Source organism: Phalacrocorax carbo, chromosome 1, assembly GCF_963921805.1.
Source record: "Phalacrocorax carbo chromosome 1, bPhaCar2.1, whole genome shotgun sequence".
NCBI classification, from domain to species: domain Eukaryota; kingdom Metazoa; phylum Chordata; class Aves; order Suliformes; family Phalacrocoracidae; genus Phalacrocorax; species Phalacrocorax carbo.
In genome coordinates this window covers 218,709,648-218,725,212 of record NC_087513.1, presented here as the reverse complement: position 1 = coordinate 218,725,212, position 15,565 = coordinate 218,709,648, and the positions used below count along the sequence as shown (strand labels likewise).

The following is a 15,565-nucleotide window of genomic DNA, read 5'->3' as shown; positions in this document are numbered from 1 at the left end:
GGGCGTGCGGAGCAGGGGCGGGGCGCCGGGGCGCCTGCGCAGTGGGCGCGGGGCCTGCGCGGCGGCGGCGGCGGCGGCGGCGTTTCCTGCCGGGGATGTCGGGGCCGGGTGGCCCGGGCCCCGGCGGGGGGAAGCTCGACATCAATCGCGCCGGCGTGGCCGAGCTCGAGGGCGCGCTCAGCGGCATCGGCCGGCGCCGCGCCCGCGGCATCGTGCGGAAGAGAGAGGTGCGGGCAGCCCGGCGCCGCTGGTGCTGCTACTGCCGAGCCTGGGTCTGGGCGGGGGAGGCCGTGCGCGGCGGGGTGGCCGGTAGGACGGGGCAGCGCAGCGCAGCGGAGCGGAGGGCCTTGGCCGCGCCGCCGCTGGGAAGCGGGGCAGGGGCGGCCGGTGCCGGGCGTCATTTGGAGCCGCCCCGCCCGAGGACGGCCTGGGCTGCGCAGCCCGGCCCTGCGGGAACCGGCCGCCACTGCTGACCCGGCAGCCCCGGGCGGGGCGGGTGTGCCCGCGGCCTCCCCCGCCCCTCAGGACAAGGGCCGCAGCCGGGGAGCGGCTGGGGGAGCCTTTGCTCCCATGCCCGGCAGAGCTCCGCGGGCTGTCAGGGGCGAGGGCGGGCGCCTCCCGGCGCAGGCCGGGTCACGGTCTCTGTGGGGAGAGCCCTTCCCTCCGGCAGGCAGGGCAGCCCAGTTCTGCAGTTTCCTTGTTTCTGGGATTTGGGGCACAGCTGCGGGGGCTGGTGGCAGATGACGTTGCACGCTAAAAGCACACACACAAAAGTGGGTTCCTGGGAGGAACGGGCAGGAGCAGGGAGGGGTAGAAGCTGTCTGGTGTGGTCACGAGGGGCTGGAAATCTTGCCGCTCCCCCTTGATTGACTGTTCAGCTCTGTCATTTGGAAATGACAGAGTAGGCGAAAAGCCTGTGTGTGGTAGTCACTCAGAGGATGACTGAGCTACCAGTGTGACACAGCCATGAAAAAGGTAAGCGTGATCTTGGGGTGTATCTGCCGTGGCGCTTTTAGCAGAGACAGGAAGATAATGCCGCCTTTTTGCCATTAATGCCATGAGAAACAGGTGAGATTGTGGATGGAATATGGCACCTGTGCTGAAGCAGGCAGAGGAGCAAGGCAGGAGGAACTGGGGAAAGGGGAGGCTGGCTTGACAAGGCAAGACTAGAAGAGCTTGACTTTTGTTGGCCTGGAAAGACGGAGGCTGAGAGGGGCAGGGTCACCAGCTATAACTACAGCAGGAATGTAAACACTGTGGAGGCAGAAGAGCAAGAGCCATTTAAACAAAAGGAGTGCTGGTATGAGAACAGGTGAGGATGGATTTACAGAAATGGGGCTTATCACTAGAGCTGTGCTTTTGGCTAAAACCCTTTATACATTTTCAGCCAAAAAAAAGGCAGCAGAAGTGACTTAAAATGATGCATGATGAATTTGAAAGGATGATCGGAACCTTGTCTTGGCCTTGATGTCTGGTTAGTGGGATCCTGTTCCCCTGGTGACAGCCAGGCCGCACCTGTTGGGTTTAGGCCCTTTAGGCTTGGGCAGAAGCTGCGTGGAGTCCGTATGGGGTGTAGGTACTACCGGTGGTAGCTCACGGTGCTGAGCGCAGGGCTGGGCAGTACTTGACTTCGTGTTCTGCAGGATGGTGGGTGCCTTGCACACACAGGTGCATGTGTGTGTCTGTATGTGCCTGGCAAGAGGCAGGGGCTGTTCCCATTCCCTGGAGCTGCAGGCAAGGGAGATTTACACTGCGGGCCAGGGAGCGCTCCTGGTCTTGGTACTGGGCAGCTGGAAGGCACAATTCCCCTCTCTGAGCTTTTAGCCTTTGCTTTTGGGCCACTACACCCCCTGTTAGCAGTAGCTTTGGCGCTGTTGCCTGTTCCTTGCAGGCATTGTGAATGTCAATCAGGGCAGGGAAGGTTTGTGGAAATGGGAGGGATTACATGGGAACGGCTGTTTTGGGCAGAGGGCACCCCTTACCTTGGATGGGAGCAGCGTCACAGAATCACAGAATGGTAAGGGTCGGAAGGGACCTCTGGAGCTCATCCCGTCCAACCCCCTGCTGGAGCAGGCACACCCAAAACAGGGGGCACAGGACTGCGTCCAGGCGGGGTGTGAATGTCCCCAGGGAAGGGACCCCACAGCCTCTCTGGGCAGCCTGTGCCACTGCTCTGGCACCCGCACAGCAAAGGGGTTTGTCCTCATGTTCAGGTGGAACTTCCCGTGTTCCAGCTTGTGCTGAAAAGAGTCCGGCCCCATCCTCCTGACACCCGCCCTTCAGATATTTATAAGCATTTATTAAATCCCCCCTCAGTCTTCTCTTCTTCAGGCTGAACAAACCCAGGTCTCTCAGCCTTTCCTCACAAGGGAGATGCTCCAGTCCCCTGATCATCATGGTGGCTCTCAACTGGACTTGCTCAAGCAGTTCCCTGTCCTTGAACAGAGGGGCCCAAAACTGGACACAGTACTCCAAATGTGGTCTCACTAGGGCAGAGTAGAGGGGGAGGATAACCTCCCTTGCCTTCCTGGCCACACTCCTTTTCATGCACCCCAGGATATTGTTGGTCTACTTGGCCTGTAGCGAGGATTTGCAGTACAAAGGTATTTCCCTGCTGTGGCACCCCAACCCGCACAGAATCCCAGAATGGTAGGGGTTGGAAGGGACCTCTGGAGCTCATCCCGTCCAATCCCCTGCTTGAGCAGGCACACCCAGAGCAGGGGGCACAGGACAGCATCCGGGCAGGTTTTGAATGTCTCCAGGGAAGGAGACTCCACAACCTCTTTCCCCAAAGGCCTAAAGGGAGCTGGTGGTTGTAAGAGAGGTGCAAGCTGGTAGATCTCAACCAGCCAGGGAAGAGAGCCTGTCGGAGGAGGGCGTGAGTAAGCTTGGTCCTGCTTTGAGGCTGGTCCCTGGGTTCCTTAGCTCCATATCGAATCTTGCTTCTCTCCTCACAGGAACTGAAGGGCTTCAACTCACTCGATGATCTTCTCCATGTCAAAGGCATCACCACCCGCATCTTGGAGCTGAACAGTCAGCGGATGACTTGCAGGAGGAGGCCAAGCAGTGAGGAAGCTGCGAGGGTGAGCCCTGGTCTGCAAGGCGACAGTAAAGCTCCTGTGCCCGAGGTAGGAAAAGAAAGGTAGGGTTCCCCTGCCTACCTGGTATGAAGGTGATCCTCCCTCCAGCAGTGCAGGAATTAGGGAGGGTGATGTCGCTCTGGGAGAGGCGGTAGCTGGTAGAGGGACAGAGGAGGCTTACAGGAGAGGAGGAGATGTATCTGCTTTGGGCACTGGAACAGGGAGGCCCGAGGAATGCTGTGCCCTTTCAAGCAGCCAAGTGGTCTGTCTGCAGTCTCCCTGTAAAGTGGCAGCTTGCTTTGCGGAGCATCCTGATGGGGAGGCTGAGATACTCTGGGCCCAGCTGGCTTTGTGGTGTCCTGCTGGAGGCTGCAGTGTTCCCCTGAGCCTTGCCAGGAGCTGTTCTGGCTGCTTTGGTGTGTCTGCTCCAGCCTCCCTGATAGAAACAATTCTCTGACCCCAGAGGACACTCGAGGCTTCCTGCTGCCCCCCTGCCCCAGAGCAGCTAGCCATCCGTAGGTCTCCTGCAGACAGTTATTAAGTTCCACTAATTGTTCATCACTGAAGGCCAGAACTGGGCGTGGAAAGAGATTCTTCCCCTGGACCAACAGCTAAGATGTGGGCTCTGGCCTCCTCTTGGCAAGCTCTCTACCCTGTCGTCCGCTTTGTCTGTGGAGAGCAGCGGCCAGCACGCTGCCTGCTTGGGCGGGCACACACCCAGCTGGGCTCTGGGGACTTCTTCAGGAGCACATCTTCCTGCAGTGCTCTCTGTGGGGCTGAGGAAATTCACTCGCCTAAGAGCAGCTCTGTCCTGCCAATCTCTCAAGTGCGCTGTGTGGGCAGGGGAGGATGGTTGTTAGAAGGTGTTTTACTGCCTGGGAAATGTCAGTGACTGTTCTGCCGCCATCCTGCCCCAGTAACATCATCCTGAGGTTTGTTAGCATCCGAGACCTTGATGTGATCCCCAATCCTAGATGCCAGAGGAAGTGCTTGAGAAGCCTGGGTTCGGTGCTCCCTCCTGGAAAGGTGTGTCCGGATGGGCTGTCATGTCGTGCCTCCTCATCTGGCCACTGCCTCTGCCCAAGAGTCCAACCCTGTTCCAAGCCCACCTGCCACAAGCAGGGTCCAGTTAACTGGGGGATGTGAAGAAATGACCCATCTGCCGCTGAACTGGGGAATCCGTCCAGGGCTAGGCACTTAAGCACATGTGCACTGATGCCTAATTTCTAAAAGTAAATAAACCCAGTCCTACCTGCATTAAATGTTGCCGTGCTTGACAGGAGCCCTATAAAGCAGCAGGACTTTTCCTTCCTCAGGTATATTTTTGTGTTGCGACCAAATCACCTCTCCATTACTTTTCTCCTACAAAACATTTTCTCCAGCTTTTGAATAATGTGGAGGAGATTGAGCAATATCTTCAAGTTTTAAGAATTCTGTTTAAAGGTGTGGATTGGGCATTGCAGGACTCGAGTGTATAGGGCAGCACAGGGGTTAGTACTGCTTTCCTGCTTGCACTTCTTCCCTGTTCAGACTTTTGAGCCTGAAGCTTGTGCTGAGTGCGACCCCTCAATCCTTTACAATTATTGCTTTGCAGGATGCGCAGTCCATGGTGCCTGGATGGCCGTGCTCTCCCTGTCTTTATATGGAGAACATTGCCTCTGGGTGGGTTGAAATGCGTTTAATTTGGGTGGGTGCAGCTTACCAAGTGATGCAGATCACACCCAGTGACTGTCTTGTCCTTGCTACCTACCCAAGCGTCAGTCTTAAAGCGTAATCAGAAAAGATTTTATCTACATCCATATTATGAATAAAACAAACATTGACTACTGTCGTTTTCCATCCCCACCCACCCCCCTCTGTGGGTCTGCACTGGGCAAACAGCAGAAAATCTGCAGTTTCCCATTAACAGGTGTGTTTTGAGATCTGTTCAGTGGCTCTTTCTTGAGCTAAGCCATTGCATCCAACAACCTTTTAGAGGCTGTGGCATGCCAGTGTTTTCATCAGAAGCCTGTCCCCTGGTCAGATGCTTAGAAGTGTATGAGTACATGTCATCAATGTGATTTATGTAATTGCTTTTCTTAACCAAATGTAACACTTCAAGTGATAAACTCAACTGTATTTGAAAGGACCTATTTTCATAGATTGTCATCAGCTGGTGCAAAGCATGTCCCTGTCATTTATCTTTTACTCGCCGAATCTGCACCAGCTTTTCTATTGCCAGATGTCAGGCTATGCAAAGACTTTTCTCCTGCTGTCCTCACTTTTGGCACAACTTTCACACTCTCCTGGTCTTTGCCGTTCCTCCTGTATTCCAAGATTTACCAAAAATAATTGCTGCGGGCCAGTGATCTGCTGTACTGTTCTCTAGGACTCTAGGCTGCTGGTTGAGGTGTTTTATTAGTGTATTGGAAAACAGTTCCTCGTTCCCATGTGATACAGGGCGTTGTTCTGCTTCCTTCAAGTAATTACCGAACGCTTCTGCTTTTTTTTTTTTTTTTTTTTTGGTGTTGTTTACAGTTCTGCTTTCTTTGGGGAGGAAAGGTGCAGGTGGTATTAGATGGGCACGTGCTACTCACGACCTCTTGAGTACTCATTGTTCCTGGTCAGACTGGCTGGAGGGCGAAGGGACCTCTGCAGCGTGCTGAAGGCTGACATGCAGCATGCGCCTCCTTTCTGAAGCCGGGCTCCTGCCTGGGCTTGGCAGCCCACGTGTGCAGCAGCTCTGCTCCCTGCCTTGACAAACAAAGGGCAGAGGGCTGTTCCCGGCTGCAGACAGGGAGATGGCTTGCTGTGCAGAGGTGGAGGTGGTGCCAGCAGGTTTGGTATCATTCAGAACCAATGCTCTTGCAGTGTTTGTGTTTTCTGCTCGGTCACTGAGATGCTGGCTGCCACGTAATTTGGTCACGTTGCAGCTGTGTTTCCCTGTGTCCCCAGATCATGCTTGCCTATAGCTGCCCCATGACCCCAGAGGGCACCTTAGCTCAGTACTCTGCTCCCCTCTTCCCATCTTTGGCTCTGCTTAGCTCATCACCCCCGTTTCATACTGCAGAGGGACACCCTTGTACTCCTTGGGCCGTTGCTCTGACTGGCAGCCCCCTCAGCTCCCCAGCCTGGGCCCCTGGCTGCCTCTCCAGTTTGTGGCACCCTGAGAGCTGGGGTGCAGAGGTGCAGCACACAGACCTGACCCTGCCTCTCTTCCTATTGTAGGTGGTAGCTGAGGAGGAGGATGTGTCGGGCCTCTGGGAGCCGGAGCGCTCTGGGAAAGGGAGCCCAGGGTCAGGACCAGAGGCTGATGGCTCCAGTGGGCAAGGGACACAAGAGCCAGTCAGCTCCACAGTCTGTGGGGAGCAGGAGGAGGAGGAAGAAGAGGAAGAGGAGAGCTGCTACAGTGAGGAAGGAGAGGATGGCAGCAACGTCTACTTCTATTACACCATTGGAGAACGCTGGATAGACTACCTGCAACGGACAGAGGATGGTGGCCTTCTCCGTCATGTGCGGCCCAAGGTAACCCTGCTGGGAGTGTGGCCTCAGGCAAGGGCTTTGCCCCAAAAGGGCAGTGCTGCCCTGGCAGTTGGTGGCTCCCCGGCAGGAGCTGACACTGGTACGTTGCCTGTGGTCCCATCCTGGTAGCTGGTGGCCTCAGAGCCTACGAGCACCCACTGCTTGCCATGGCGGTGGTCCCAGTGTGGGCCATGGGCTGCTGTAGTACTTCAAGGCCCTGCTGCAAGGGTGCGTGGCTAGCTTTCATTGCCACTGCAGACCCCCGGGATACACTGGGGTGCTGCGGGCCAGCTGGGGAGCTCAGCTGTCAGCTGGGTGCTGGCTGGGCTGGGAGCTCCGTGGTGCAGATTGTGCTTGGCAGTCATTGTCAGCCTGCCTGGCTGTTGGAGCCAGGGGAAGGAGGTGTAGTCCCTGCACCCTGTCCGAGTGGGTAGCCTCAGCTGTGCCCCTCCCCAGTGGAGCCACCCTGCTCTGTGCTGGGGTCCCTGTGTCATTGTGCAGACCCCAAACTGGGGCAGCAGGAGTCTGCTTGGGGGGTCAGGCAAAGGCCTCAGGGAGGTTTCTGCAGGATGTGTCCATTGTGGTGAGAAGCTCTGAGGACAGGGCTGCAGCTGGTGCCCAGGTCAGTTATTGGAGGGAAGTAGCCCCCAGCTTCCTACCTGGGTTGGGGGAGTCCCATGCTCATCTTCTGGTGGCTGCCAGCACTGCCTGGTAGCCACCCTGCTCTCCCCATGTTTCCTGTTAACCCTGGGCCTCTTGTACAGAGTTAGGAGGATGTAGATTCCCTTTGATGCAACCACATCAGGGTCTGCTGCACATCCCAGCACAGCTCTCCCTGTAGCTGTCAAGTGTAGTGGGGTACACTGAGCCGCTCTAGGGCTGGTCTGCTGAGAGGCCTCAGCATGCGGGGTTCCCTGCTCAGGCTGCAGGTCTGCCTGCCCAGTGGTGTGCCTAGAGAAGGGCCAAGCAGATGTACTGATAGGTTTTCTTAGCCACTGTTTTTGTCCCTGTGCAGCTGTTTTGCTGACTTTGCCCCATGAGGTCTGATATTCCCCTAGGAAGCACCAAGTTCCATTTCTGCCACAGAAGTTAAGTCTTCTGCCAGCTCTAGCACTCAGGTGGCCTTAAACTTCCCTCTGCAGGTCCCCAGCATGAGCGTGGACTCGGAAGACTTGCTAGGCAGGGTCTCCTATTCTGTCACTTTTGGTAGAAAATCAGTGACCCAGAATGTGCGCAGAGGGCTCTGCTCCAGCCTTCTAACTCGCCGTCTCCTTGCAGATGAAGCGGAAGTCAGAGAACGGCTTGGATGGCAGGGCCCTTTCCCCCGGTAAAAAGCTGTGCAAGGGCTCTGAGTACAGCAGGTAAGATGAGTGCTCTGCATGCTGAGCAATGAGTTGACCTGGGGGGTGGGCAGACCTCCTCCTACCAGCCCCATGCCTCAGTCATCTAGGTGTCCTGCTGAGGTTGTGGAGTCTCCATTCCTGGAGAGATACAAAAGCCATCTGGGTGGTCCTGCTTGAGCAGAGGGGTGGACCAGGCAACCTCCAGAGGTGCCTCCAGCCTCAACCAGTCTGATTCTGTCATTCTGTAGAGCAGGCTGGGCTAAGGGGACTGTATGTGTAGCTGTGGTCCTGATGGAAGTGATGGGGAAGGGAGTTAGAAGGGATGGTGGTGGGCTCGTAGCTCGTGGTTTATGGGGACCTCTGTTCTGAGAACTGTTTGCGCAGTGTGGCCCAGAGTTGCATTAGCGTGTTTCACCTTTGCTTTGGTCTCTCCCCGGCTCTGGTCCAGGACACTGGGTCCCTGCATGCCCAGTCCCACCACCACCTTTGGGGACCTGCGCAACGCCAAAGCAGGCCAGGCACGGCGCCGCCGCATCCCCTCAGTTGCCCCTCCTCCTGAGCTGCAGGACTGGCTCCGCACCTTCCAGGTAGGCTCGGGAGCCTTGCCAAAGGGCTCACCTTTGAGGGCACCGAGAAGCTTTGGATTCGATGGGCAGGCAGGTGGGGAGCCAAGCCCTAGGGAGCCTGTGTGAAACCCACCACAGGCAGGGCTTTGGGTCCCATGGTGGATTTTTAGTGAGTTTTTGTCTCCAGTAAAGGAGCACAGAAGTGGCGTTAGTCCCCGTCTTGCTCCCCTTTGTCCGTGAGCGGTGTTGCTTTGTCCGCTGTCACCAGTGCCTGTGTGACTTGTGGAGCTCCCAACCCAGTCTCCATGGCTCCTCCCTCTCTTGGGATCTTGGCAGCAAAGCCCTGGCCTGCTCCAGAGGTCCAGCTAGCCTGTCTTGTCTGTGCTGGTCGGTGTCTCTGCTAGAGTTGGGGTGGGGGCATAGGCACTGCACAGAGCCACAGGGGAGCCTGTGAGAGCCTGCCACGCATGCAGGCATCATGACTGATGTCCCTGTCTTCAGCGGTGGAGTGGCCCAGAGAAGCTGCTTGCTCTGGATGAGCTCATTGATCGCTGCGAGCCCTCCCAAATCAAGTACATGATGCAGGTCATTGAACCCCAGTTCCAGAGAGACTTCATTTCCCTGCTGCCCAAGGAGGTGAGTTGAAGCAAGGGACAGGCTGGCCCTGGTGCCCCGCACCAGTTACCAGCCACAGGAGCCCACTGTGCCCTTGTGACTTGGCTTCCACTCCTGCAGCTGGCACTCTATGTCCTCTCATTCCTGGAGCCTCGGGACCTGCTCCGTGCTGCCCAGACCTGTCGCTACTGGAGGGTCTTGGCTGAAGATAACCTGCTTTGGAGAGAGAAATGCCGCGAAGAAGGTAAAGACCCCTCCTCCGTATGGTGTGTGGCACTTTGTGGCTGGGATCTACAGTGGGGTAGCCCACAGCTCCCACAGATGTGCATTATCTTAGCTCCCCAGTAGGGTAAGGGCATGGACCACCTGTATACTGTGAGCCATCCAGCTGTGGTTTCCTCCTGCAGGCATTGAGGAGCCCTTGAACCTGCGGAAGCGGCGCCTGCTGAGCCCTGGATTCATGTATAGCCCCTGGAAATTTGCCTTCATGCGGCAGCACAAAATCGACATGAATTGGCGCAGTGGGGAGCTTAAAGCCCCCAAGGTGGGTGCTTTCAGGAGTTGTTGCTGAGAACCAGACTCTAGAACTCTGACCTATAGGAAGCTGGTACAGGAAGGAAGTAGCAGAGAAGTATGCATGACCAATAGGGTGAGAACAACACTAAGAATTTTAAAAGTGCCTAGGGAAGAGATTCACAAGTCTGACCTGTCTTCAGGAGGCACAGGCCAGAGGCATTCACCTGGAAATACTTTAATGCAAATGTCCTTGAAGCTGTAGGTCCTGCCATCTCTCTGCAACTCCTGTCCCTGCCTGTAGAGAGCAGATCCACAGCACAACTTGCTTGGAGCTTCCCTGTGTATGCTGGTTGGCAGCACAGCTGATCTCAGGGATTGCCCCAGCAGGGTGCAGGGCTGCAGTTCTGCCAGCAGAAAAAGGGTCACCCTGGACCCCAGTGAAGGGGGTTTCCATCCCTTCAGCCCTTCTCTGAGCACCCATGGCAGGGCTGTGGCCAACCCGGGCATCCAGGGAGCAGTACAGCCCGTCTGGGGCTCAGCCAGGCCTTGTTCCCAGTACGAGGTTCCAGAACGCTTGGTGTTCTCTCCCTGCCGAAGCCCCTGCCTGCCCCTCGTCCCCATCCAGGAGGCAGGGAGAGCAGAGCCCCAGCCAGCCCGTCTCTCAGTCAACAGCCTCAGTCCTGCTGCTCTCCACCTCCGGAGACTTTTCCCGGGCCTGCGATGTTCCCAGACCCTTCTCCAAGCCCCTGCCTGGGTGGCAGCCATGGTGAGCAGCAGTGCTCTGCACGGTGCCGCCACTGCAGGGGCTGCACTCCCCAGCAAGCAAATTGGCACCAGGCAGCCCCTTCCTGAGACCCCCAGCACCCTGCCCCATGCGCCCCCTGTGAGCAGAGCTCTCTAGGGCGCTGCCCACAGGGATGTCTGTCCATAGGGACATCTGCTCTGTACCTTGCCCTGGCTGAGGGGAAGTGTAGTACATTCCCTGTAAAGGGTGGCTCTGGGCTTGTTTTCACACCAAGCTGCTGCTTGCCCTCACGCTGCTGCTCCCTGCGGCTTTGCCAGGTCTGTCTGACATGCCTCCTCATTCCCTGGGGTCCTGCCTGACCTGCCTGATCTCTGCCCACCTGCAGATGTTGCTCAGTCATTGCCTGCCTTTGCTGCTGTCTTTCCACGTCACCATCCTGGGGTGGTGGCAACTGGTGCACAGCTACTTGTGTACTGCCTGCCTTCCACCATGTGGAAAATGGAGCTGGTGCTCCTAAATGTGCTCTGGCTGATGGCCACCATTTTTTGTTCTAGGACAGAACGTCAGCTCTGAGCTTGATAGCTTGTGTGGCCTTAATACCACAGGTGTCCATCTGTGGTTTGGCATCCCCATGTAGCCCACTGTCCCCCCTCAGAGAGTCAGCAGGGAGGAGGCAGGTGTTACAGGGACCCATCTGTTCTTCCTCCCCTCAGCACTTACTGCTTCCCCACCATTATCAAAGGCTGCTTTTGTGGCCCACAGTTCCGCAGGCTCCGGGGCTCTGAGCTGCCCTCGCTTCCCTCCTTACTCGTGGTGTTCTCCATGCAGGTGCTGAAAGGACACGATGACCATGTCATTACCTGCCTGCAGTTCTGTGGCAACCGGATAGTCAGCGGCTCAGACGACAATACACTCAAAGTGTGGTCAGCTGTCACTGGGGAGGTGAGCTGTTGTCCATAATCACGTCGTAGGGCTGCTCTACTGGCACGCTGAGAGTCATGCCGATCCTCTGCATTGCTGTAAGAGTGGGTGGATGTGTACAGCACAGTGGCCTTTTAGGTGGGTTTATCTTGTCTCTGGCAAAGTGTAGCTGGGGAGAATATTTGATAGAGCCTCTGGCTGCAGGGCGGCAGGAAAAGCTGTCTTAAGCTACAAGTCTGTTGGTGCAATAGCAAATGAGCAAGAGCTGGTCATACATGTTTTCACTGGCAGTCAGCAAGTGTGGACCACCCTCCTGGAAATCCAGGAAGGGCAAGAACCTCAATCAGGCTTAGAATAGCAAGTGATGATTATCACAGAGACAACTCTGTAGTGGGGGCCTGAGTCTGCAGGGAGGTAGATTGCTGACCTGAAGAGCCTTACCGATCCCTTGCCCAGAGGGAGTCCTATGCTTTGCTTTTCCTTCTTGCTGTGTTGTTTGGCCTTTCCCTAAACAGTGTCTCACATCTTGTTCTTTGCAGTGTGTGCAGACACTGGTTGGCCACACAGGGGGTGTGTGGTCTTCCCAGATGAGGGACAGCATTGTCATCAGCGGCTCCACTGACCGGACACTCAAAGTATGGAATGCAGACACAGGCGAATGCGTGCACACGCTGTATGGGCACACGTCCACAGTGCGCTGCATGCACTTGCATGGGAACAGGTATGGGCATGATGGTGCTCGGGGCCTGATCTGGTCCCTGGAGTGGGGCAGGTGGAGGTGTACAAGCATTAGGGGCCTGGGCCAGTCTGTGGCATGGGATATAGGGCAGGTGAAAGTGCCAAGGTGGTCAGGGCTTGGGCTGATCTGTAGCTGAAAGATGCTGCATGGAAAGAGGTATCCCTGGGGAGGATAAACCGGGCCTGCTCCTTCAGGGAAGCTCATGTGTCCAGGATTGTCAGCTGAGTGAGGTCCAGAGTCAACACAATCAGGCTTCAAGCACACCCTTGCCCACAGGGTTGTGAGCGGCTCACGGGACGCCACTCTGCGCCTCTGGGACATCGAGACTGGGCAATGTCTACATGTGCTGATGGGGCACGTGGCTGCCGTGCGCTGCGTGCAGTATGATGGGCACAAGGTGGTGAGCGGTGCGTACGACTACACAGTGAAAGTGTGGGACCCCGAGAGCGAGAGCTGCACTCACACACTGCAGGGACACACGAACCGTGTCTACTCCTTGCAGGTAATACCCTGGCTCCGCCTTCCCTCCCACTCACGTGCTGCAGGGACACAAGCCATGCCTATTTCGGCAAGCAAGAGGCTGTCTCCCCACCCCGTGCACGTGGTGCGGGGACACACAGGCCATGTCTGTTCCCTGCAGGTGAGACACACTCTGCCCCTCCACCCTGACCCCCCCACATGCATGCATTGCGGGAGCACACACACCATGTCTGTTTGCCTGGAGGGAGGGCACTGCCAAACATGGGCGCACCCTGATTAGCCAGCAGGTGCATGAGCACGTCACTTAATCTGCCATGCCCAAGTCTCTGACACCAGGCTGCGAAGAGCACTTATCCCCTTTCTGGGCAGGCTGTGCTGATCTGTATCTCTCTGGGCAGTTTGACGGGACGCACATCGTCAGTGGCTCTCTGGACACGTCGATTCGCGTGTGGGATGTAGAGAGTGGAAACTGCCTACACACCCTCATGGGGCACCAGTCACTCACTAGTGGCATGGAGTTACGTGACAATATCCTTGTATCTGGCAATGCTGACTCCACAGTCAAGATCTGGGACATCAAGACAGGCCAGTGCCTGCAAACACTGCAGGGTGAGTGAGCGAGCGAGTGAAGAGGGTTCCACCCTGCTGGGGGTGTTGGAGAGATTTCCTGTTCCTCCTAGCTGCCACACGTGTCAGGGGCAGGGCAGATGTTGCCCAGCAGTGGATGCTCCTGAAGAGCCTGGGGTTGGAGGTGGGAGCGCAGGAGGACTAACAGATACCCTCTGCTTCCAGGGCCCAGCAAGCACCAGAGTGCGGTGACCTGCCTACAGTTCAGCTCCAAGTTTGTGGTGACCAGCTCAGATGATGGTACCGTCAAGCTCTGGGACCTCAAGACTGGCGAGTTTGTGCGCAACCTGGTTGCACTGGAGAGTGGGGGCAGTGGGGGCGTAGTGTGGCGCATCCGCGCCTCCAACACCAAGCTCGTGTGTGCGGTGGGCAGCCGCAATGGCACGGAGGAGACCAAGCTGCTGGTGCTGGACTTTGATGTGGACCTGAAATGAACCTGGCCAGTCGAGGCTGGGGTGGAGGATCCCGCGGGCTGGGTGTAGCAGCTGGTCTTGGTGGGGCTGGCCCCGGAGCAGGTGCTAGCCCCCCGCGGGCTGTAAATACTGTTTGCAGCTGTCTGGGCCTTATTTATATATGTGTGAACTCCCTGTGGGAAGCCTGCGCCCGGCTGGGGCACTGTACAGAGGAAGCAGCATGTTTTGTACACACTAATATATCGATTTATTTCTGTACCTGAGGCCTTCTTCTCCACCCCTGCTGTTCCCTGAGCCCTTTGTTCCTGGAGCTTGTCTCTTCTGGGGGAGCATCTGGTGGCTGCAGCCTGTCCCATTTGATTCCAGGCAGAAGTAGGGAGGGTGCAGGCTTTCCTTAGAGTCACTGACCTCGGGGACCAGCTCGCATTTCCTGCACGTACATGCCCTTGTCTGGTGGAGTGCCCACTGCCTGGAGTCCCGTGGTCTGTGGACTCCAGCTTCCTTATTTTGGGCACAGTAGCAGGCTGGCAGTGTGCATGAGGCGCTGAACGCACAGCACGGGGGAGATCTTGCAGGGCAGTACTACAGGTAGCACAGCCTGATGGCTAGCCAGGCGTGCAGGAAGATGAAGCCTCAATATTGTGCCTGAGAGGGTGCAATGCTGTGAGCAGACATATTTTTTCCTTCTGCACTGCTCTGATCCAGCTAGAGGGAAGGAGACAGGGCTGGGCAGAGTGAGAGATGGTGCAGCAGACAGCAACTGGCTGGGCAACACCTTGAAGTGGACCGCAGGGAGATGAGACAGGGCCTGAGCTCTGCTGCAGCAGCAGGTGTGCCTGTGGTGGGGAGGGTGCCACTGCCTGCTGGCCCAGCTCTTGTGGCCTGCAAGGGCAGCCCCCTGGAGCAGTGCCAGCAGGAGGTGGCATGGGCACTGGCAGGCAGGGTGGTGCGAAGGCAGCACAGCCTGCCCCACCATTGCACCCGGCTAGGATTGTGGGGGTTGGACTAGATGGCCTTTAAAGGTCCCTTCCAACCCAAACCATTCTATGATTCTGTAGCAGCTGGCAGCGGCTGTAGCATTTCCAGCCACTTCCCTGGAACCTGTACGGGGTACAATGCAGCCACAGCCATGGCAGGCATCCTTGCTCCTTGCTGCAGTGCTCGCAGGACAGCAGAGCAGCAGGGTGACTGGCAGGCCCCCCTCTCTTCAGGCCATCCTGCAGAGAGCTGAGGGCCTTTTCCACTTGAGGCACTGGAGCCAGGAAACCCACGCTCCTCCAGCAGGAGCTGATGCAAGGGTCAGGGCTTCGGCCAGGACTGTCCATGTGGGAGATGGCATCTGTCCTTGTGTCTGTAGGTCCTGCTGCAGCACTGATAGCAGTGCAAGGCCCTGTTCTGCTAGGAGCCTTGGGCTGCCTGCTGGCTGACCAGGGACTGGCGGGGCTGCCTGGTATCCCGGGAACAGAGGAGCGGGGAAAGCATGGCACAGCTCTGGGCTGCCAGCAGCTCCTGCAAGCCCTGGACCGCTCTGGAGGAGGGTGACTCTCCTGGGCTGCGGAGCTGCTGGATGCATGTCTGGATCTCTGAAGTCGCCTCATCCTCAGGCAGACCTGGAGGCAGGCAGGCAGGTGCAGGCCTGTGGCCACGTGCCTTCCCTCCAGCCTGTGGAGGGTGGCTCACTCTCGCTCTGCCACGAAGGGATGTTGGTGCTAGGAGAGTGTGTGTTTTCCCAACCTTCCCTTTCCCCAAATACACGTGTTGCCCAGCTTCCCTAGGTCACCGCTCATTCTTACCCATGTTGAGGCAGCTCTGGAGAGGGATAAGGAGGCTCTGGGATCCAGAGAGTAGCTGGGCTGCAGTGTCCAGGCACTGCTGAGCCAGGCTCCATCCAGATTATGGCCTCCGTAAAGAATTGACCCTGAAAGAAGCAGTGACTGTCATCAGCCCAACAAGTTTGTAGCATCCTGGGCTCAGTCTTCCCAACCCCTGGAGGCGTACGTTCTGCTCTGTGCTGCTGCA

At 57.1% G+C, this 15,565-nt stretch overlaps 1 protein-coding gene across 2 annotated transcripts; it reads left to right on the top strand.

The window, feature by feature from the left end:
- Positions 1–29: 29 nt before the first annotated feature.
- LOC104044886 (F-box/WD repeat-containing protein 7) lies at positions 30–13,804 on the top strand. Of its 2 annotated transcripts, none has more exons than XM_064441680.1 (13): positions 30–227; positions 2,958–3,128; positions 6,288–6,584; positions 7,860–7,942; positions 8,373–8,511; positions 8,992–9,126; positions 9,226–9,349; positions 9,513–9,649; positions 11,195–11,308; positions 11,827–12,008; positions 12,303–12,666; positions 12,905–13,115; positions 13,299–13,804. In XM_064441680.1, exons 1-13 carry the CDS (start codon positions 96–98, stop codon positions 13,565–13,567), a joined length of 2,358 nt encoding a protein of 785 aa, XP_064297750.1. In that variant the 5' UTR covers positions 30–95; the 3' UTR covers positions 13,568–13,804. The 2 variants fall into 2 exon arrangements, with proteins under 2 accessions (XP_064297750.1, XP_064297751.1); XM_064441681.1 differs by having other exon boundaries at positions 32–227; positions 12,303–12,528.
- Positions 13,805–15,565: the final 1,761 nt, after the last annotated feature.